We start from the raw sequence: 17,209 nt of genomic DNA, 5'->3' as shown, positions 1-17,209 counted from the left end.
AGTGGTTATTACCAGACAGTGAGGATGGGTAGAGAGGAAGTGGTTATTACCAGACAGTGAGGATGGGTAGAGAGGAAGTGGTTATTACCAGACAGGGAGGATGGGTAGAGAGGAAGTGGTTATTACCAGACAGGGAGGATGGGTAGAGAGGAAGTGGTTATTACCAGACAGGGAGGATGGGTAGAGAGGAAGTGGTTATTACCAGACAGTGAGGATGGGTAGAGAGGAAGTGGTTATTACCAGACAGGGAGGATGGGTAGAGAGGAAGTGGTTATTACCAGACAGGGAGGATGGGTAGAGAGGAAGTGGTTATTACCAGACAGGGAGGATGGGTAGAGAGGAAGTGGTTATTACCAGACAGGGAGGATGGATAGAGAGGAAGTGGTTATTACCAGACAGTGAGGATGGGTAGAGAGGAAGTGGTTATTACCAGACAGGGAGGATGGGTAGAGAGGAAGTGGTTATTACCAGACAGGGGGGATGGGTAGAGAGGAAGTGGTTATTACCAGACAGTGAGGATGGGTAGAGAGGAAGTGGTTATTACCAGACAGGGGGGATGGGTAGAGAGGAAGTGGTTATTACCAGACAGTGAGGATGGGTAGAGAGGAAGTGGTTATTACCAGACAGGGAGGATGGGTAGAGAGAAAGTGGTTATTACCAGACAGGGGGGATGGGTAGAGAGGAAGTGGTTATTACCAGACAGTGAGGATGGGTAGAGAGGAAGTGGTTATTACCAGACAGGGAGGATGGGTAGAGAGGAAGTGGTTATTACCAGACAGGGAGGATGGGTAGAGAGGAAGTGGTTATTACCAGACAGGGAGGATGGGTAGAGAGGAAGTGGTTATTACCAGACACGGAGGATGGGTAGAGAGGAAGTGGTTATTACCAGACAGGGAGGATGGGTAGAGAGGAAGTGGTTATTACCAGACAGTGAGGATGGGTAGAGAGGAAGTGGTTATTACCAGACAGGAGGATGGGTAGAGAGGAAGTGGTTATTACCAGACAGTGAGGATGGGTAGAGAGGAAGTGGTTATTACCAGACAGGGAATATGGGTAGAGAGGAAGTGGTTATTACCAGACATGGAGGATGGGTAGAGAGGAAGTGGTTATTACCAGACAGGGGGGATGGGTAGAGAGGAAGTGGTTATTACCAGACAGTGAGGATGGGTAGAGAGGAAGTGGTTATTACCAGACAGTGAGGATGGGTAGAGAGGAAGTGGTTATTACCAGACAGTGAGGATGGGTAGAGAGGAAGTGGTTATTACCAGACAGGGAGGATGGGTAGAGAGGAAGTGGTTATTACCAGACAGGGAGAATGGGTAGAGAGGAAGTGGTTATTACCAGACAGGGAGGATGGGTAGAGAGGAAGTGGTTATTACCAGACAGGAGGATGGGTAGAGAGGAAGTGGTTATTACCAGACAGTGAGGATGGGTAGAGAGGAAGTGGTTATTACCAGACAGGGAGGATGGGTAGAGAGGAAGTGGTTATTACCAGACAAGGAGGATGGGTAGAGAGGAAGTGGTTATTACCAGACAAGGAGGATGGATAGAGAGGAAGTGGTTATTACCAGACAGGGAGGATGGGTAGAGAGGAAGTGGTTATTACCAGACAGGGAGGATGGGTAGAGAGGAAGTGGTTATTACCAGACAGGGAGGATGGGTAGAGAGGAAGTGGTTATTACCAGACAGGGGGGATGGGTAGAGAGGAAGTGGTTATTAACAGACAGGGGGGATGGGTAGAGAGGAAGTGGTTATTACCAAACAGGGGGGATGGGTAGAGAGGAAGTGGTTATTACCAGACAGGGAATATGGGTAGAGAGGAAGTGGTTATTACCAGACAGGGGGGATGGGTAGAGAGGAAGTGGTTATTACCAGACAGTGAGGATGGGTAGAGAGGAAGTGGTTATTACCAGACAGGGAGGATGGGTAGAGAGGAAGTGGTTATTACCAGACAGTGAGGATGGGTAGAGAGGAAGTGGTTATTACCAGACAGTGAGGATGGGTAGAGAGGAAGTGGTTATTACCAGACAGGGAGGATGGGTAGAGAGGAAGTGGTTATTACCAGACAGGGGGGATGGGTAGAGAGGAAGTGGTTATTACCAGACAGGGAGGATGGGTAGAGAGGAAGTGGTTATTACCAGACAGGGAGGATGGGTAGAGAGGAAGTGGTTATTACCAGACAGGGAGGATGGGTAGAGAGGAAGTGGTTATTACCAGACAGGGAGGATGGGTAGAGAGGAAGTGGTTATTACCAGACAGGGAGGATGGATAGAGCGGAAGTGGTTATTACCAGACAGTGAGGATGGGTAGAGAGGAAGTGGTTATTACCAGACAGGGGGGATGGGTAGAGAGGAAGTGGTTATTACCAGACAGTGAGGATGGGTAGAGAGGAAATGGTTATTACCAGACAGGGAGGATGGGTAGAGAGGAAGTGGTTATTACCAGACAGGGAGGATGGATAGAGAGGAAGTGGTTATTACCAGACAGTGAGGATGGGTAGAGAGGAAGTGGTTATTACCAGACAGTGAGGATGGGTAGAGAGAAAGTGGTTATTACCAGACAGGGGGGATGGGTAGAGAGGAAGTGGTTATTACCAGACAGTGAGGATGGGTAGAGAGGAAGTGGTTATTACCAGACAGGGGGGATGGGTAGAGAGGAAGTGGTTATTACCAGACAGTGAGGATGGGTAGAGAGGAAGTGGTTATTACCAGACAGGGAGGATGGGTAGAGAGAAAGTGGTTATTACCAGACAGGGGGGATGGGTAGAGAGGAAGTGGTTATTACCAGACAGTGAGGATGGGTAGAGAGGAAGTGGTTATTACCAGACAGGGGGGATGGGTATAGAGGAAGTGGTTATTACCAGACAGTGAGGATGGGTAGAGAGGAAGTGGTTATTACCAGACAATGAGGATGGGTAGAGAGGAAGTGGTTATTACCAGACAGTGAGGATGGGTAGAGAGGAAGTGGTTATTACCAGACAGGGGGGATGGGTAGAGAGGAAGTGGTTATTACCAGACAGTGAGGATGGGTAAAGAGGAAGTGGTTATTACCAGACAGGGAGGATGGGTAGAGAGGAAGTGGTTATTACCAGACAGTGAGGATGGGTAGAGAGGAAGTGGTTATTACCAGACAGGGAGGATGGGTAGAGGGGAAATGGTTATTACCAGACAGGGGGGATGGGTAGAGAGGAAGTGGTTATTACCAGACAGGGGGGATGGGTAGAGAGGAAGTGGTTATTACCAGACAGGGAGAATGGGTAGAGAGGAAGTGGTTATTACCAGACATCACAGGGAGGATGGGTAGAGAGGAAGTGGTTATTACCAGACAGGGAGGATGGGTAGAGAGGAAGTGGTTATAACCAGACGGGGAGGATGGGTAGAGAGGAAGTGGTTATTACCAGACAGGGAGGATGGGTAGAGAGGAAGTGGTTATTACCAGACAGGGTGGATGGATAGAGAGGAAGTGGTTATTTGCACCTATACCACTCCATATATAATATTTATTAGCTTACTTTTGAATTGAATCCATTTCTGCACACAGACAACACAGGTGATTGAAGCGCATTGTCTGTCTTGTTTTCTCAGTTCCAGAAAGTTTCTTTTTGCTTAGTCTACAATAGTCAAAGAAAAGTCAGACCAAAGGGTCTTGCCCAAAGGAACTGAGCCATGACAACAGAGGATAGTCTGTGATCTATTAGGAATCCAAAATAGGGGGATCAAACCACACACCTCTCATCTCTGCCTTCCGTTGTCTGATGCTCTACTGAGCTGTTGTGTTCCCCATTTGATTTTGTGCTAAAAAAAATGTCTTAAGTAGCAAGTTGCTGATAAATCCATCTAAAACAAGACTTCTTGGATAAATAGAGGTTACACAATGAGCGGTTCTTGTATAAAGTATTTCTTTAATTCGAGTTAGTTATTTTTAAAAAGTTACAAAAAACATCAGCAACTGAGCATCAGAGTGTTTTTGTAACTTCGGAAAAATAACTGACGAGAATGAAAGAAATACCATATATAACAACCACGAGTTTGTGTGACCTGTTTCCCTCAATAGAGATGTTATTCTGAGGATGAATTGACCTGTTTTGTGTCAACGTGTATTCTTCCATAATATCAGGTAGGGTGTAAGGACAACCTTATAAGTGAAATGCAGCTAATTAATATGCAAAACTGACAATTTCGGAAATATGGAAATATTACAATTTATAACAAATCATAACAAGTTATAAGCAAAAAAATCTATATATATTTTCAAAAATATGACAAAAACAACTGCAAACTACTTTTTGTGCGTTTTCATTTCCAGGACACTGTTAAGCTGCCTTCCAGTGTTACCAAACCAAAATGCATTGAATCATGCGATTAAAAAATAGTCCCAGTCAAAGGTCACTGTTGCAACCAATCAAAACCAATTTAGAGCTAGTTATTCAACAGTTTCATGCCTTGGGAGTGGAATAACACCCACCTATCGTGGTAGAAATTTATTTTACCTATGATAGATAGAAAAAATTATTTATTTTAACTGCACAGATCAAATTTGTCCTCAAAAGTTAAATGCTGACTGTGGAATGGTCAATTTGAGCTGATCATGACTTCCTTGACCAGCATCAAGTTAGGGTCAGTGTCCTTGCTATAGGTCTGACCAGCATCTTGTACAGTGATATAGAACAAACAGGTAATTAGAGGAATGTTGCCTATAGGTATCACCATCATCTCACTAACTCCTACCCCCAGTACAGATAACAGGCTCCCCTGTATCTATAGATACGACATCAATCATAATAAAATTTATTTTTACTTAGCCAAATTGGCATGCACTTATTGTATATGGCCATGAGGAATATTTGTAAGTGTCTAAATATGGAAAATTTGTCTATAAGGGTTTTAGAGACACAATTGGACTGACTTAAAATGGAGCTATAAAACCCAATAAGCATATTTCTGTTATCAGCGGAAGTGAGTCTGGATTATGTCCAAGCCTGTGTAAGTTCAAAAATGTCTCTTGATAAGGCCTTACAGATTCCTTATCAACAGAAGTTAATGTCTTGCTGAATTCCGATACAGCAACACCAATGACACTAGTGCAATACCTAATAGTAGATAACCGTGCATGTAGTTCCATTAACAGGACATCTGGGTCTGTGTTGTTTTTCATATCACTGAAAATATATCTATAATGTTGTTACAACTGTGAAAGAAACTCCATCGCAGGAAATTGTTGGTTCAAAGGCTGGAACTGTTTGGTTTATAGACTGGAGCTGTGAGTCCCCATGGTTCACAGTTAGGGTCATGAGTTCCTTTACTCTATATGGTGCGACTGTGGGTTCCTTTGCTTTATATGGTGTGACTGTGGGTTCCTTTGCTTTATATGGTGTGACTGTGGGTTCCTTTGCTTTATATGGTGTGACTGTGGGTTCCTTTGCTTAATATGGTGTGACTGTGGGTTCCTTTGCTTTATATGGTGTGACTGTGTGTTCCTTTGCTTTATATGGTGTGACTGTGGGTTCCTTTGCTTTATATTGTGTGACTGTGGGTTCCTTTGCTTTATATGGTGTGACTGTGTGTTCCTTTGCTTTATATGGTGTGACTGTGGGTTCCTTTGCTTTATATTGTGTGACTGTGGGTTCCTTTTCTTTATATGGTGTGACTGTGGGTTCCTTTCTTTATATGGTGTGACTGTGGGTTCCTTTGCTTTATATGGTGTGACTGTGGGTTCCTTTGCTCTGTATGGTGTGACTGTGGGTTCCTTTGCTCTGTATGGTGTGACTGTGGGTTCCTTTTCTTTATATGGTGTGACTGTGGGTTCCTTTGCTTTATATGGTGTGACTGTGGGTTCCTTTGCTTTATATTGTGTGACTGTGGGTTCCTTTTCTTTATATGGTGTGACTGTGGGTTCCTTTCTTTATATGGTGTGACTGTGGGTTCCTTTGCTTTATATGGTGTGACTGTGGGTTCCTTTGCTCTATATGGTGTGACTGTTGGTTCCTTTGCTTTATATGGTGTGACTGTTGGTTCCTTTGCTTTATATGGTGTGACTGTGGGTTCCTTTGCTCTATATGGTGTGACTGTTGGTTCCTTTGCTTTATATTGTGTGACTGTGGGTTCCTTTTCTTTATATGGTGTGACTGTGGGTTCCTTTGCTTTATATGATATGACTGTGGGTTCCTTTGCTTTATATGGTGTGACTGTGGGTTCCTTTGCTTTATATGGTGTGACTGTTGGTTCCTTTGCTTTATATGGTGTGACTGTTGGTTCCTTTGCTCTATATGGTGTGACTGTTGGTTCCTTTGCTTTATATTGTGTGACTGTGGGTTCCTTTTCTTTATATGGTGTGACTGTGGGTTCCTTTGCTTTATATGATATGACTGTGGGTTCCTTTGCTTTATATGGTGTGACTGTGGGTTCCTTTGCTTTATATGGTGTGACTGTGGGTTCCTTTGCTTTATATGGTGTGACTGTTGGTTCCTTTACTCTATATGGTGTGACTGTGGGTTCCTTTCTTTATATGGTGTGACTGTGGGTTCCTTTCTTTATATGGTGTGACTGTGGGTTACTTTGCTTTATATGGTGTGACTGTGGGTTCCTTTGCTTTATATGGTGTGACTGGGTTCCTTTGCTTTATATGGTGTGACTGTGGGTTCCTTTGCTTTATATGGTGTGACTGTGGGTTCCTTTGCTTTATATGGTGTGACTGTGGGTTCCTTTGCTTTATATTGTGTGACTGTGGGTTCCTTTTCTTTATATGGTGTGACTGTGGGTTCCTTTCTTTATATGGTGTGACTGTGGGTTCCTTTGCTTTATATGGTGTGACTGTGGGTTCCTTTGCTTTATATAGTGTGACTGGGTTCCTTTGATTTATATGGTGTGACTGTGGGTTCCTTTGCTTTGTATGGTGTGACTGTGGGTTCTTTTCTTTATATGGTGTGACTGTGGGTTCCTTTGCTTTATATGGTGTGACTGTGGGTTCCTTTGCTTTATATGGTGTGACTGTTGGTTCCTTTGCTTTATATGGTGTGACTGTGGGTTCTTTTCTTTATATGGTGTGACTGTTGGTTCCTTTGCTCTATATGGTGTGACTGTGGGTTCCTTTCTTTATATAGTGTGACTGTGGGTTCCTTTGCTTTATATGGTGTGACTGTTGGTTCCTTTGCTCTATATGGTGTGACTGTGGGTTCCTTTCTTTATATGGTGTGACTGTGGGTTCCTTTGCTTTATATGGTGTGACTGTGGGTTCCTTTCTTTATATGGTGTGACTGTTGGTTCCTTTCTTTATATGGTGTGACTGTGGGTTCCTTTGCTTTATATGGTGTGACTGTGGGTAACTTTTGTTTATATGGTGTGACTGTGGGCCCCTTTGCTTTATATGGTGTGACTGTGGGTTCCTTTCTTTATATGGTGTGACTGTGGGTTCCTTTGCTCTATATGGTGTGACTGTTGGTTCCTTTGCTCTATATGGTGTGACTGTTGGTTCCTTTGCTCTATATGGTGTGACTGTTGGTTCCTTTGCTATATATGATGTGACTGTTGGTTCCTTTGCTCTATATGGTGTGACTGTTGGTTCCTTTGCTCTATATGGTGTGACTGTGGGTTCTTTTCTTTATATGGTGTGACTGTGGGTTCCTTTGCTCTATATGGTGTGACTGTTGGTTCCTTTGCTTTATATGGTGTGACTGTGGGTTCCTTTCTTTATATGGTGTGACTGTGGGTTCCTTTCTTTATATGGTGTGACTGTGGGTTCCTTTGCTTTATATGGTGTGACTGTGGGTTCTTTTCTTTATATGGTGTGACTGTGGGTTGGTGTGACTGTTGGTTCCTTTGCTTTATATCATGTGAATTTCCAATTAGTTCAAATACATTGAAATTTAACTAATTTGGTAGCCCTATTATGTTCATATTAAGTGTTGTTTGCAGAATTCCTCTTGTTTACCAGAAGAATTGTTCTGCCATTTCCTCAACCATGGCCATTGATAGCACAGTGACGTCAGTTAAGGAAACTTGTGTTTTAACAAATCAGCAGTAGAATTCTTGACCTCACTCTAGATATGTAAATTATTTACTAGTTTAAAGAGTCTTTGAAAACTTACCGTTTAAAGAACACTTTGAAGCTTGGCAACATGTTTAAATTTTCTGAATTATTTATAGATGGGTCCTTTTAATCTAAACAAATTTTCAAGGAAAAGATAATTTTTTTATTTAAGACAAATAGTTCTGTTGAATAATGATAATAATGTATCATTTCTACTCTCAGTACATGTATTGTTAAATATCTATTTGTTGTTTTCTATATAGAGTATATATTCCATATAGAACAATGTGCAAGTGAACCAGAAAGGATAATGGTGTCAAAACTCAGGATCTTTCCAGAGGTGATCTTACATTTTTCTAATGTTGCTACCAAGGAAATGTTAATATACAGTATCAACATGAAAGATGAGTACACATGTACCTTCCCAAGGGAAGTAACTCTGATGTAGGACATTCTGCCCTTGATATACATGTATAAGTGAGAATGTTAAGTAAAAAATGGTTTTTGAAGTAGAATTCCGTCTTATGAATATGACAGATTCAATTTTATTGTTACCCTTTGATAACTCAATTTTAAAAATCGACCATTTTGTGACAATCCTGTACCCATAATACTATTTGGTGCAACATTTCTGTTCTAAGGTAGAGTGTTCTGTTTGTCATTGCTAAGACATTAAAATCGAAACAACACCAGCAAGGTAATCAGTGTAATGTGCGTTTAGTGACTGTAAGTTGTTTTTTTTAACTTCCACTTTTAAGGTTGAAATGACAACTATTCGTGAGTAAAGATGTGTAATTTCTGGGTAGATACCAGATTCAGGTGTCCTGTAGGAGTACACAAAGTCTAGATAATGGTGATTTGGCTGACACAAAGATTTGTTCCATTATCTTGTCTCAGTATGTACTGTATAATTAGGATCAGGTCGGAATTGACAAAGACATGTTAAGTCAGCATTACTAAACACACATCTGTGTGTGACCTGTACATAATGATCGAGAGATAAGTAATACCTACAAGTCTAGATGTTGGGGTAGGACTGGATAGCTCCACATCATATCAATATCCTGTGACATTTCATGTATTACAGAGTGTGTATGATCTCTGTATGTATTTTGATGTGTGGCCCTGTTAGCTTCGCCAATGTCTGCTTCACCTAGGATCTTGTTCTGATACTAATGTCAGCTTCACCTAGCTGGGATCTTGTTCTGATACCAAAGTCTGCATCATCTGGGATCTTGTTCTGATACCAAAGTCTGATTCACCTGGGATCTTGTTCTGATACCAAACTCTGCATCATCTGGGATTTTGTTCTGATACCGAACTCTGCATCATCTGGGATCTTGTTCTGATACCGAAGTCTGCATCATCTGGCATCTTGTTCTGATACCAAATTCTGCTTTTCCTGGGTCTTGTTCCCTTCTGTTGACAAACCAGTTCATCTGTTTTTAAATGTAATATTTCTGGCATATATTTTGATGGACCTGCAGGTTTTGATATTGGCCTTTATCTTTTTCATTTCTCATCTGAAAAAAAATAAAAACCAGATCTGTCCTTATTTCATAAATGACCAATTCTGGTCCAACCGGTTCAACAGTTTGTACTGCAGTTAACAAAAATGGCCCTGGGATCCTGTTCTCATACTAATGTCCGCATCACCTAGCTGGAATCTTGTTCTCACACCAAAGTCAGCTTTACCTGGAATTTGTCTGATACCAAAGTCAGCTTCATCTGGAATTTGTCTCATACAAAAGTCAGCTTTACATTGAATTTGTCTCACACCAAAGTCAGCCTCACTTGGAATTTGTCTCACACCAAAGTCAGCTTCACCTTGAATTTGTCTCACACCAAAGTCAGCTTCACTTGGAATTTGTCTCACACCGAAGTCAGCTTTACATTGAATTTGTCTGATACCAAAGTCAGCTTTACATTGAATTTGTCTGATACCAAAGTCAGCTTCACCTTGAATTTGTCAAATACCAAAGTCAGCTTAACTTGGAATTTGTCTCATACCAAAGTCAGCTTCACCTGGAATTCATCTGATACCGAAGTCAGCTTCACCTTGAATTTACCTGATACCAAAGTCAGCTTCACCTTGAATTTGTCTGATACCAAAGTCAGCTTCACCTTGAATTTGTCTAATACCAAAGTCAGCTTCACCTTGAATTTGTCTGATACCAAAGTCAGCTTCACTTGGAATTCATCTGATACCGAAGTCAGCTTCACCTTGAATTTACCTGATACCAAAGTCAGCTTCACCTTGAATTTGTCTGATACCAAAGTCAGCTTTACCTGGAATTTGTCTGATACCAAAGTCAGCTTCACTTGGAATTTGTCTGATACCAAAGTCAGCTTCACCTTGAATTTACCTGATACCAAAGTCAGCTTCACCTTGAATTTACCTGATACCAAAGTCAGCTTTACCTGGAATTTGTCTGATACCAAAGTCAGCTTCACTTGGAATTTGTCTGATACCAAAGTCAGCTTTACCTGGAATTTATCTTATACCATTTTGTGCTTGTGTGCTGTTTTTGGACATATTGTTCCCTTTCTGACATCTATGTTTAAACTTAAAATGTCTCCAATATAAAAAATATTCAGGATATTTCACATGTTCTAAGTTCAAATTTTGTGACAGTCACTTTGATGAAAAAAAACTACATGCTGGGCCTGATTGATTTGATTGATTTTGGTATCATTGGCAACTGAAGTTTTTACTTAATTTGGTGGTCTGTCGCCATGGTATAACACAACTGTCTGAACTTCTTACATACACGTTTGTTCTGTATGCTGCCTATAGCCTTTGTTACCTCAGACCACCAGCGTTGTCACATCATCATAATTCTAAATCTGTCTGTTTGTGAAATAAAACCTAATTACGCGGGACAAAAGTCTATCTTTCAGGAGCAAGTCCATGAAAGAAGGTAAACCTGCAGAATTTTCTTGTCATGGAGAATCCAACACAGACCACAGGCAGGGTTAATCATTTACTATTGTCTTTACTCTGTTCAATTGTCATATTAATTATTCAAGTGAAAACAGGTGATTCATACATATTGATGGCTGATTGCATGCAAATCACTCGACTGTTAAAATGGTCAGATTGAAGATCCGAGTTAAGATAGCTGGACAGTGTGTTTCCTGTTTAATCAAATAGATAGAGTGATAGTGTTCCCTATATCCTTGACAGCAGCGTCTTCAGATTATAAATCAGGAATCTTGATAAAGGTGTGTTCTCAAAAATCACCTGATGGACATTTTTTTCTGTGTGTTAGAATGTATGAAATAGTTACCTGTCCTTAGTTATGCCTCAAATATTATATAAAATGTATGAAATAGAAAAGTATGAAGCAATTCCTTGTCTGTGAATTATTTCTCAAATATTATATGAAATGTATAAATAGAAAAGTATGAAGCAATTCCTTGTCTGTGATAATTATATGTCTCAAATATTATATGAAATGTATAAATAGAAAAGTATGAAGCAATTCCTTGCCTGTATAATTATGTATCAAATATTATATAAAATGTATAAATATCTTATAAAACATCTACCGTACATAGAAATGTATGAAGCATGAATTTGTCTTAAATTATGTCTCAAATGTATAAAATCCTTAAATGTCTGCACAGGAATTGTTTTAGTCTACCCAGACGTATAACACCATTCTATTCCATTTTACAAACAGACAAAATTTGAATGTTTTTCCCAAGAATGAATAAAATATCAACAATATATTTTCTGATCCAGAGTAAAAGCACATTGTTGGCAGTGATGTCCAGGGACACCATTAAAACAGGGTTGAGATTCGCCAGGTATAACTCTAATGGTATGCCTTTAGGCAATGCAATCACAGGTGCTTTGATCAGCCCTCTCCCCATCTCTCCTGTGAGAGGGAATCTAGTGAGCCAATGATGAGACTAGTCATGCCCTAGAAATGAATTGGGATATGAAACCTTCATTGGGATTAATTTCATTCTATTGTTTAATTTCCGCATGCAGACTTTGGTATGTAATGTATTATTGGTTTGTTGTGGAATGAGGTATGTCGTCCCATAGGTGTCAGCCATTTGAACAGAAGACTTACAACTGTACACCAGTTTCCATGACAGAGAACTCCAGACCATATCATTCATAGCCCCTAAAAATAAATCTAATTGCCTTCCTTAGAATGCTAATAGTTTCATTTTCTTGAAAGAAAAAAATTGATGACATCTCCACTTTTCACACAGCAGTGACAGCTCTCCATCAATTTAATCCTATAACAATTCAATATTTAACTCACTTCAACTAATTATATAAGATAAGAGGGACTTTTACTAGCATCCTGATGGAGTAGACAGATCCTTCCTATTCTGGTAGTTTCCCCAGGGGAAAATTCAGCTACCCACCTAACCCCACCCTCTGAGCTATTTTCCCTTGAGGGAAATAATCAGCTAGCTTATTTCTTCCTGGGTGAAGGAATTTAGACTACATAAAGTTAAAGGGAAATTTTCAGGGAAAATGAAGGATCTGCTAGTTAATCTTCAGCTGGAGGTAAAATTGACTGTTAATACATCTAGTTAATGTGATTCAGGATTGGTGTTATCATAAGTGGTAAATCAACCACTCGATTGACACAGTATTGGACTTTATAGTCTTTTTTCCTGTTGTGGTTATAGGTAGAACAGTCAACGTCAGCTAGGAAGTATTTACATGGCACATTATATATTCTGGAGGCTTGATGTGACCCACAATTAATGCTTCATTCAGAGCCAGTCTTAGACTTCGTTATTTTTTCCAATAATTAGATTACATTTTCCATAAATTTACATATGACCCTAGATGCCCTGTTGCTTTAAGCTATGGACAAACACATATACATTTTAGCACACTTTCCCAAAGATCAAGTAAGCTTATGCTGTACTGACCTATATAGCTATCATCTATCCATCATCTGTCCATTAATCATCTGTTATCCATCTGTCCATTCATCATCTGTTGTCCATCTGTCCATTCATCATCTGTTGTCCATCTGTCCATTCATCATCTGTTGTCCATCTGTCCATTCATCATCTGTTGTCCATCTGTCCATTCATCATCTGTTGTCCATCTGTCCATTCATCATATGTTGTCCATCTGTCCATTCATCATCTGTTGTCCATTTGTCCATTCATCATCTGTTGTCCATCTGTCCATTCATCATCTGTTGTCCATCTGTCCATTCGTCATATATTGTCCATCTGTCCATTCATCATCTATTGTCCATCTGTCCATTCGTTATATATTTTCCATCTGTCCATTCATCATCTGTTGTCCATCTCTCCATTTGTCATTTGTTGTCCATCTCTCCATTTGCATCTATTGTCCATCTGTCCATTCATCATCTGTTGTCCATCTGTCCATTAATCATCTGTTGTCCATCTGTCCATTCATTATCTATTGTCCATCTGTCCATTCATCATCTATTGTCCATTTGTCCATTCATCATCTATTGTCCATCTGTCCATTCATCATCTGTTGTCCATCTGTCCATTCATCATCTATTGTCCATCTGTCCATTCATCATCTGTTGTCCATCTGTCCATTCATCATCTGTTGTCCATCTGTCCATTCATCATCTATTGTCCATTTGTCCACTCATCATCTGTTGTCCATCTGTTCATTCATCATCTATTGTCCATCTCTCCATTTGTCATCTATTGTCCATCTGTCCATTCGTCATCTATTGTCCATCTGTCCATTCATCATCTATTGTCCATCTGTCCATTCATCATCTGTTGTCCATCTGTCCATTCATCATCTGTTGTCCATCTGTCCATTCATCATCTATTGTCCATCTGTCCATTCATCATCTGTTGTCCATCTGTCCATTCATCATCTGTTGTCCATCTGTCCATTCATCATCTGTTGTCCATTTGTCCATTCATCATCTGTTGTCCATCTGTCCATTCATCATCTGTTGTCCATCTGTCCGTTCATTCATCTAAGCTTTTTCTTTAATTGTATTCAAACCAAGAGGCCCAGGATCATCATATTAGCCAGTAGCATGCTTTGATGAGGGTCCATAAAGTATGTCCAGATGAATGACCTTGACCTACATTGTATTTTTAAGGTTGCAAGGTTCATATATATGTATATTTAAATCTTTAAATGACTTCTCAATAACTAAAGATAAGGTGCCTAGCATCATATTTTTTATTTTGAATCTGCTTCAATGGCTGTCGTCATTAAGTTTTGAATATTACATTAATTAAAATTTCTAAATAGATCTCTTGATAAGCTGCAGTACAGGTGGGTGATACAGGCCCATGCACCTCTTGTGTGAAAGTTGAGGTATTCAGATATGTGTTTTACTTGTGTGCGACAAAGGCGCAAAGCGAGACAAAGGTGTTACTTTTCCAGCAGCGGCGGTGTAAACATTTCTGTTAAACACTAAATTTCTCACGGAGTACACAACACCTGGCATATACTTATATCTATATACATGTATAATCATCTCATCACACATTTCAAATTCAGAATTTCAACTAAAAATTACTGTCAACTGGAATTCATTAATCAATTGTACATTGTTAAAGTTTTTCTGATTAGCTGGGAACTGAGCTTAATTTCTCACATTTTATATTTGGAGAAATACATTATAGTAATAAAATCTGTAAAAATGTTCAGATAATTATAACAAGAAATACAATAAACACCACATGTTGACTTAATCTAAATGATATGCAGAAGCTAGAGACATGCAAGACATATAATCAGGTGTAATTTTTGTTTGACATATTATACTTATTGAAAGAAATCTTTTTGGTGATATATTTTGTGAGCCTTTTGGTATTTTTATTAAAAGCTTATACCTGTATGTGTGTTTCTTTCCAGCATACGGATCATTATTCCCGGACCAAAAACGTGGCCGAACAGTCCGTCCTTAAGACAAATGGTAGGGAAGGCTTGAGGACATGTGCACTACGTTTGGCTGGAGTATATGGTCCCGAAGATCAGCGACACATCCCTCGCATTGTGGTAGGTAAAAATCTCACAACAGATTTTTTTAAGACTTAATTATTTAAGAACTGCATCACCATCATTTCATGGCATATGGTCATTTGTTTGTTAATAACTTCACTAACATCAAAAAAAATCTTTGTCTCATATGCAAAATTTTCACAAAGAAAAACTGCAAAGGACTTCCAGCAAGTTGCGAGCATTCTTAATATCAAATCCAAGAAAGTGTACTCTCTCGGCTTTAGTCGAATGATGAGTTAGCTACGATTCGGAGTTTAAATACTGGTTTCTTTTTCAAACTAACATTCAAGAAAATAGATACTTGCATGATACAAAGTCTAATTATGTATTTATCCTCTTACAATGAGTCACGTCAACAGGACAGACCAATCTGTCTGTATGTACCTATGTAAGTACACTATAACCAAATGACATCCTCACTCTAACTACTTACTTCATGTTTCATCCTGATCATGAAACTTGACATATTCGCTCACTGTCCTCTTGTATGACTTTGTGTACAGACCTCCTGGGTCATTATAATTTAGAGAATTATTTCTTTGAAGAAGTTTTTCATTGTTGGATGTAACTTATTTGAATTGTTTGATGTACTACCAACTTCCTTTGATTAAGGGGGCCGCAGTGGCCGAGTGGTTAAGGTGTCCCAACACTTTATCACTAGCCCTCCACCTCTGGGTTGCGAGTTCGAAACCTTCATGGGGCAGTTGCCAGGTACTGACCGTAGGCCGGTGGTTTTTCTCCGGGTACTCCGCTTTCCTCCACCTCCAAAACCTGGCACGTCCTTAAATGACCCTGGCTGTTAATAGGACGTTAAACAAAAACAAACCAAACAAACCAAATCCTTTGATTAACAGTAGGAAAGCTACATGCTATAAGCTGTATACTATTATTTATTTTCGGATAAATTTGCCTGTACTTACTGAAAATAACAATAGTTAAGTCACCCACTAATTGTGTTGTATATATGATCAGTATGAATTGTTAATGATGATCTGTATCACTACACACGATTTGGTCTGAGCAATGATAAACCTCCTGCAACCAAGTGTCTGTCTGTCTGTCCTGTTAGACATATTCTGTCAGGACTACATTGTACTCTTCCAAACATATTTGATTAAATTCAATTAACTATATATATACACAGGAATGTTGGTGACCATGTCTACATGGTTTTGCATTTGATATATTGTTTTCAGAAATATTGGTTGCTATGGTAACCAGGTCACTTTACACAGGTTTTGTGTAATAGTCAATAGCTCATCAGTCCTTAGAATAAGTCGATTAAAACTTGGTCAAGTGGGGTAACTCATCAATGCATATTGTTAAGGCATCATATGCTTCCAGAACTGTTACTATGGAAACTGTGGAGGCTTCTGATTGGTCAGAAATGAGGTTATAATTATCTCAAGTTGAAAAAAATGGTTTTTAAGTGTTTTGAGGGATAGCAAATGCAACATTGCTATTTGGGAGGATTGTATTTAGCCAATAGCTAACAGTTTAAACTGATCTTTAGTTTGTTTTGCAATTGTTGTAAAATACCTTTAACATTGTTTATATTTAAAACTATTCGCTGTAAAGCTGTATACAACTATTTACTGTCAGGAAGATTTACCCTTGCTATACAAAAGCTCAGAAAAGAGCAAGATCAAGCCAAAATATGATGATGGTCTGATCAGAGACTAGTTCCATTTCGTCATTGTCCTAAGTAGGAGAATTTCCTCCTGGGTTTTGTCCTTAATGTATTGGTATTAACCCTGTGTGGTATTGGTATTAACCCTGTGTGATATTGGTATTAACCCTGTGTGGTATTGGTATCAACCCTGTGTGGTATTGGTATCAACCCTGTGTGGTATTGGTATCAACCCTGTGTGGTATTGGTATTAACCCTGTGTGGTATTGGTATTAACCCTGTGTGGTATTGGTATTAACCCTGTGTGGTATTGGTATTAACCCTGTGTGGTATTGGTATTAACTCTGTGTGGTATTGGTATTAACCCTGTGTGGTATTGGTATTAACCCTGTGTGGTATTGGTATCAACCCTGTGTGGTTTTTATATTAACCCTGTGTGGTATTTATATTAACCCTGTGTGGTATTGGTATCAACCCTGTGTGGTATTGGTATTAACCCTGTGTGGTATTGGTATTAACCCTGTGTGGTATTGGTATTAACCCTGTGTGGT

At 39.6% G+C, this 17,209-nt stretch overlaps 1 protein-coding gene across 1 annotated transcript in view; it reads left to right on the top strand.

Moving 5' to 3' along the window:
- LOC117334438 (short-chain dehydrogenase/reductase family 42E member 1-like) overlaps nt 1-17,209 on the top strand; it is a 184,459-nt gene that overhangs the window by 115,686 nt on the left and 51,564 nt on the right. Inside the window, exon 6 of the mRNA XM_033894072.1 lies at nt 14,882-15,025. Within this exon, the coding sequence (XP_033749963.1) occupies nt 14,882-15,025 (144 nt within the window). The remainder of the gene's footprint in view (nt 1-14,881; nt 15,026-17,209) is intronic.

This window comes from Pecten maximus, chromosome 1 (assembly GCF_902652985.1).
Source record: "Pecten maximus chromosome 1, xPecMax1.1, whole genome shotgun sequence".
Taxonomy (NCBI): domain Eukaryota; kingdom Metazoa; phylum Mollusca; class Bivalvia; order Pectinida; family Pectinidae; genus Pecten; species Pecten maximus.
Note: the sequence above shows the minus strand (reverse complement) of the source record. Positions and strands in the feature narration are given on the sequence as shown.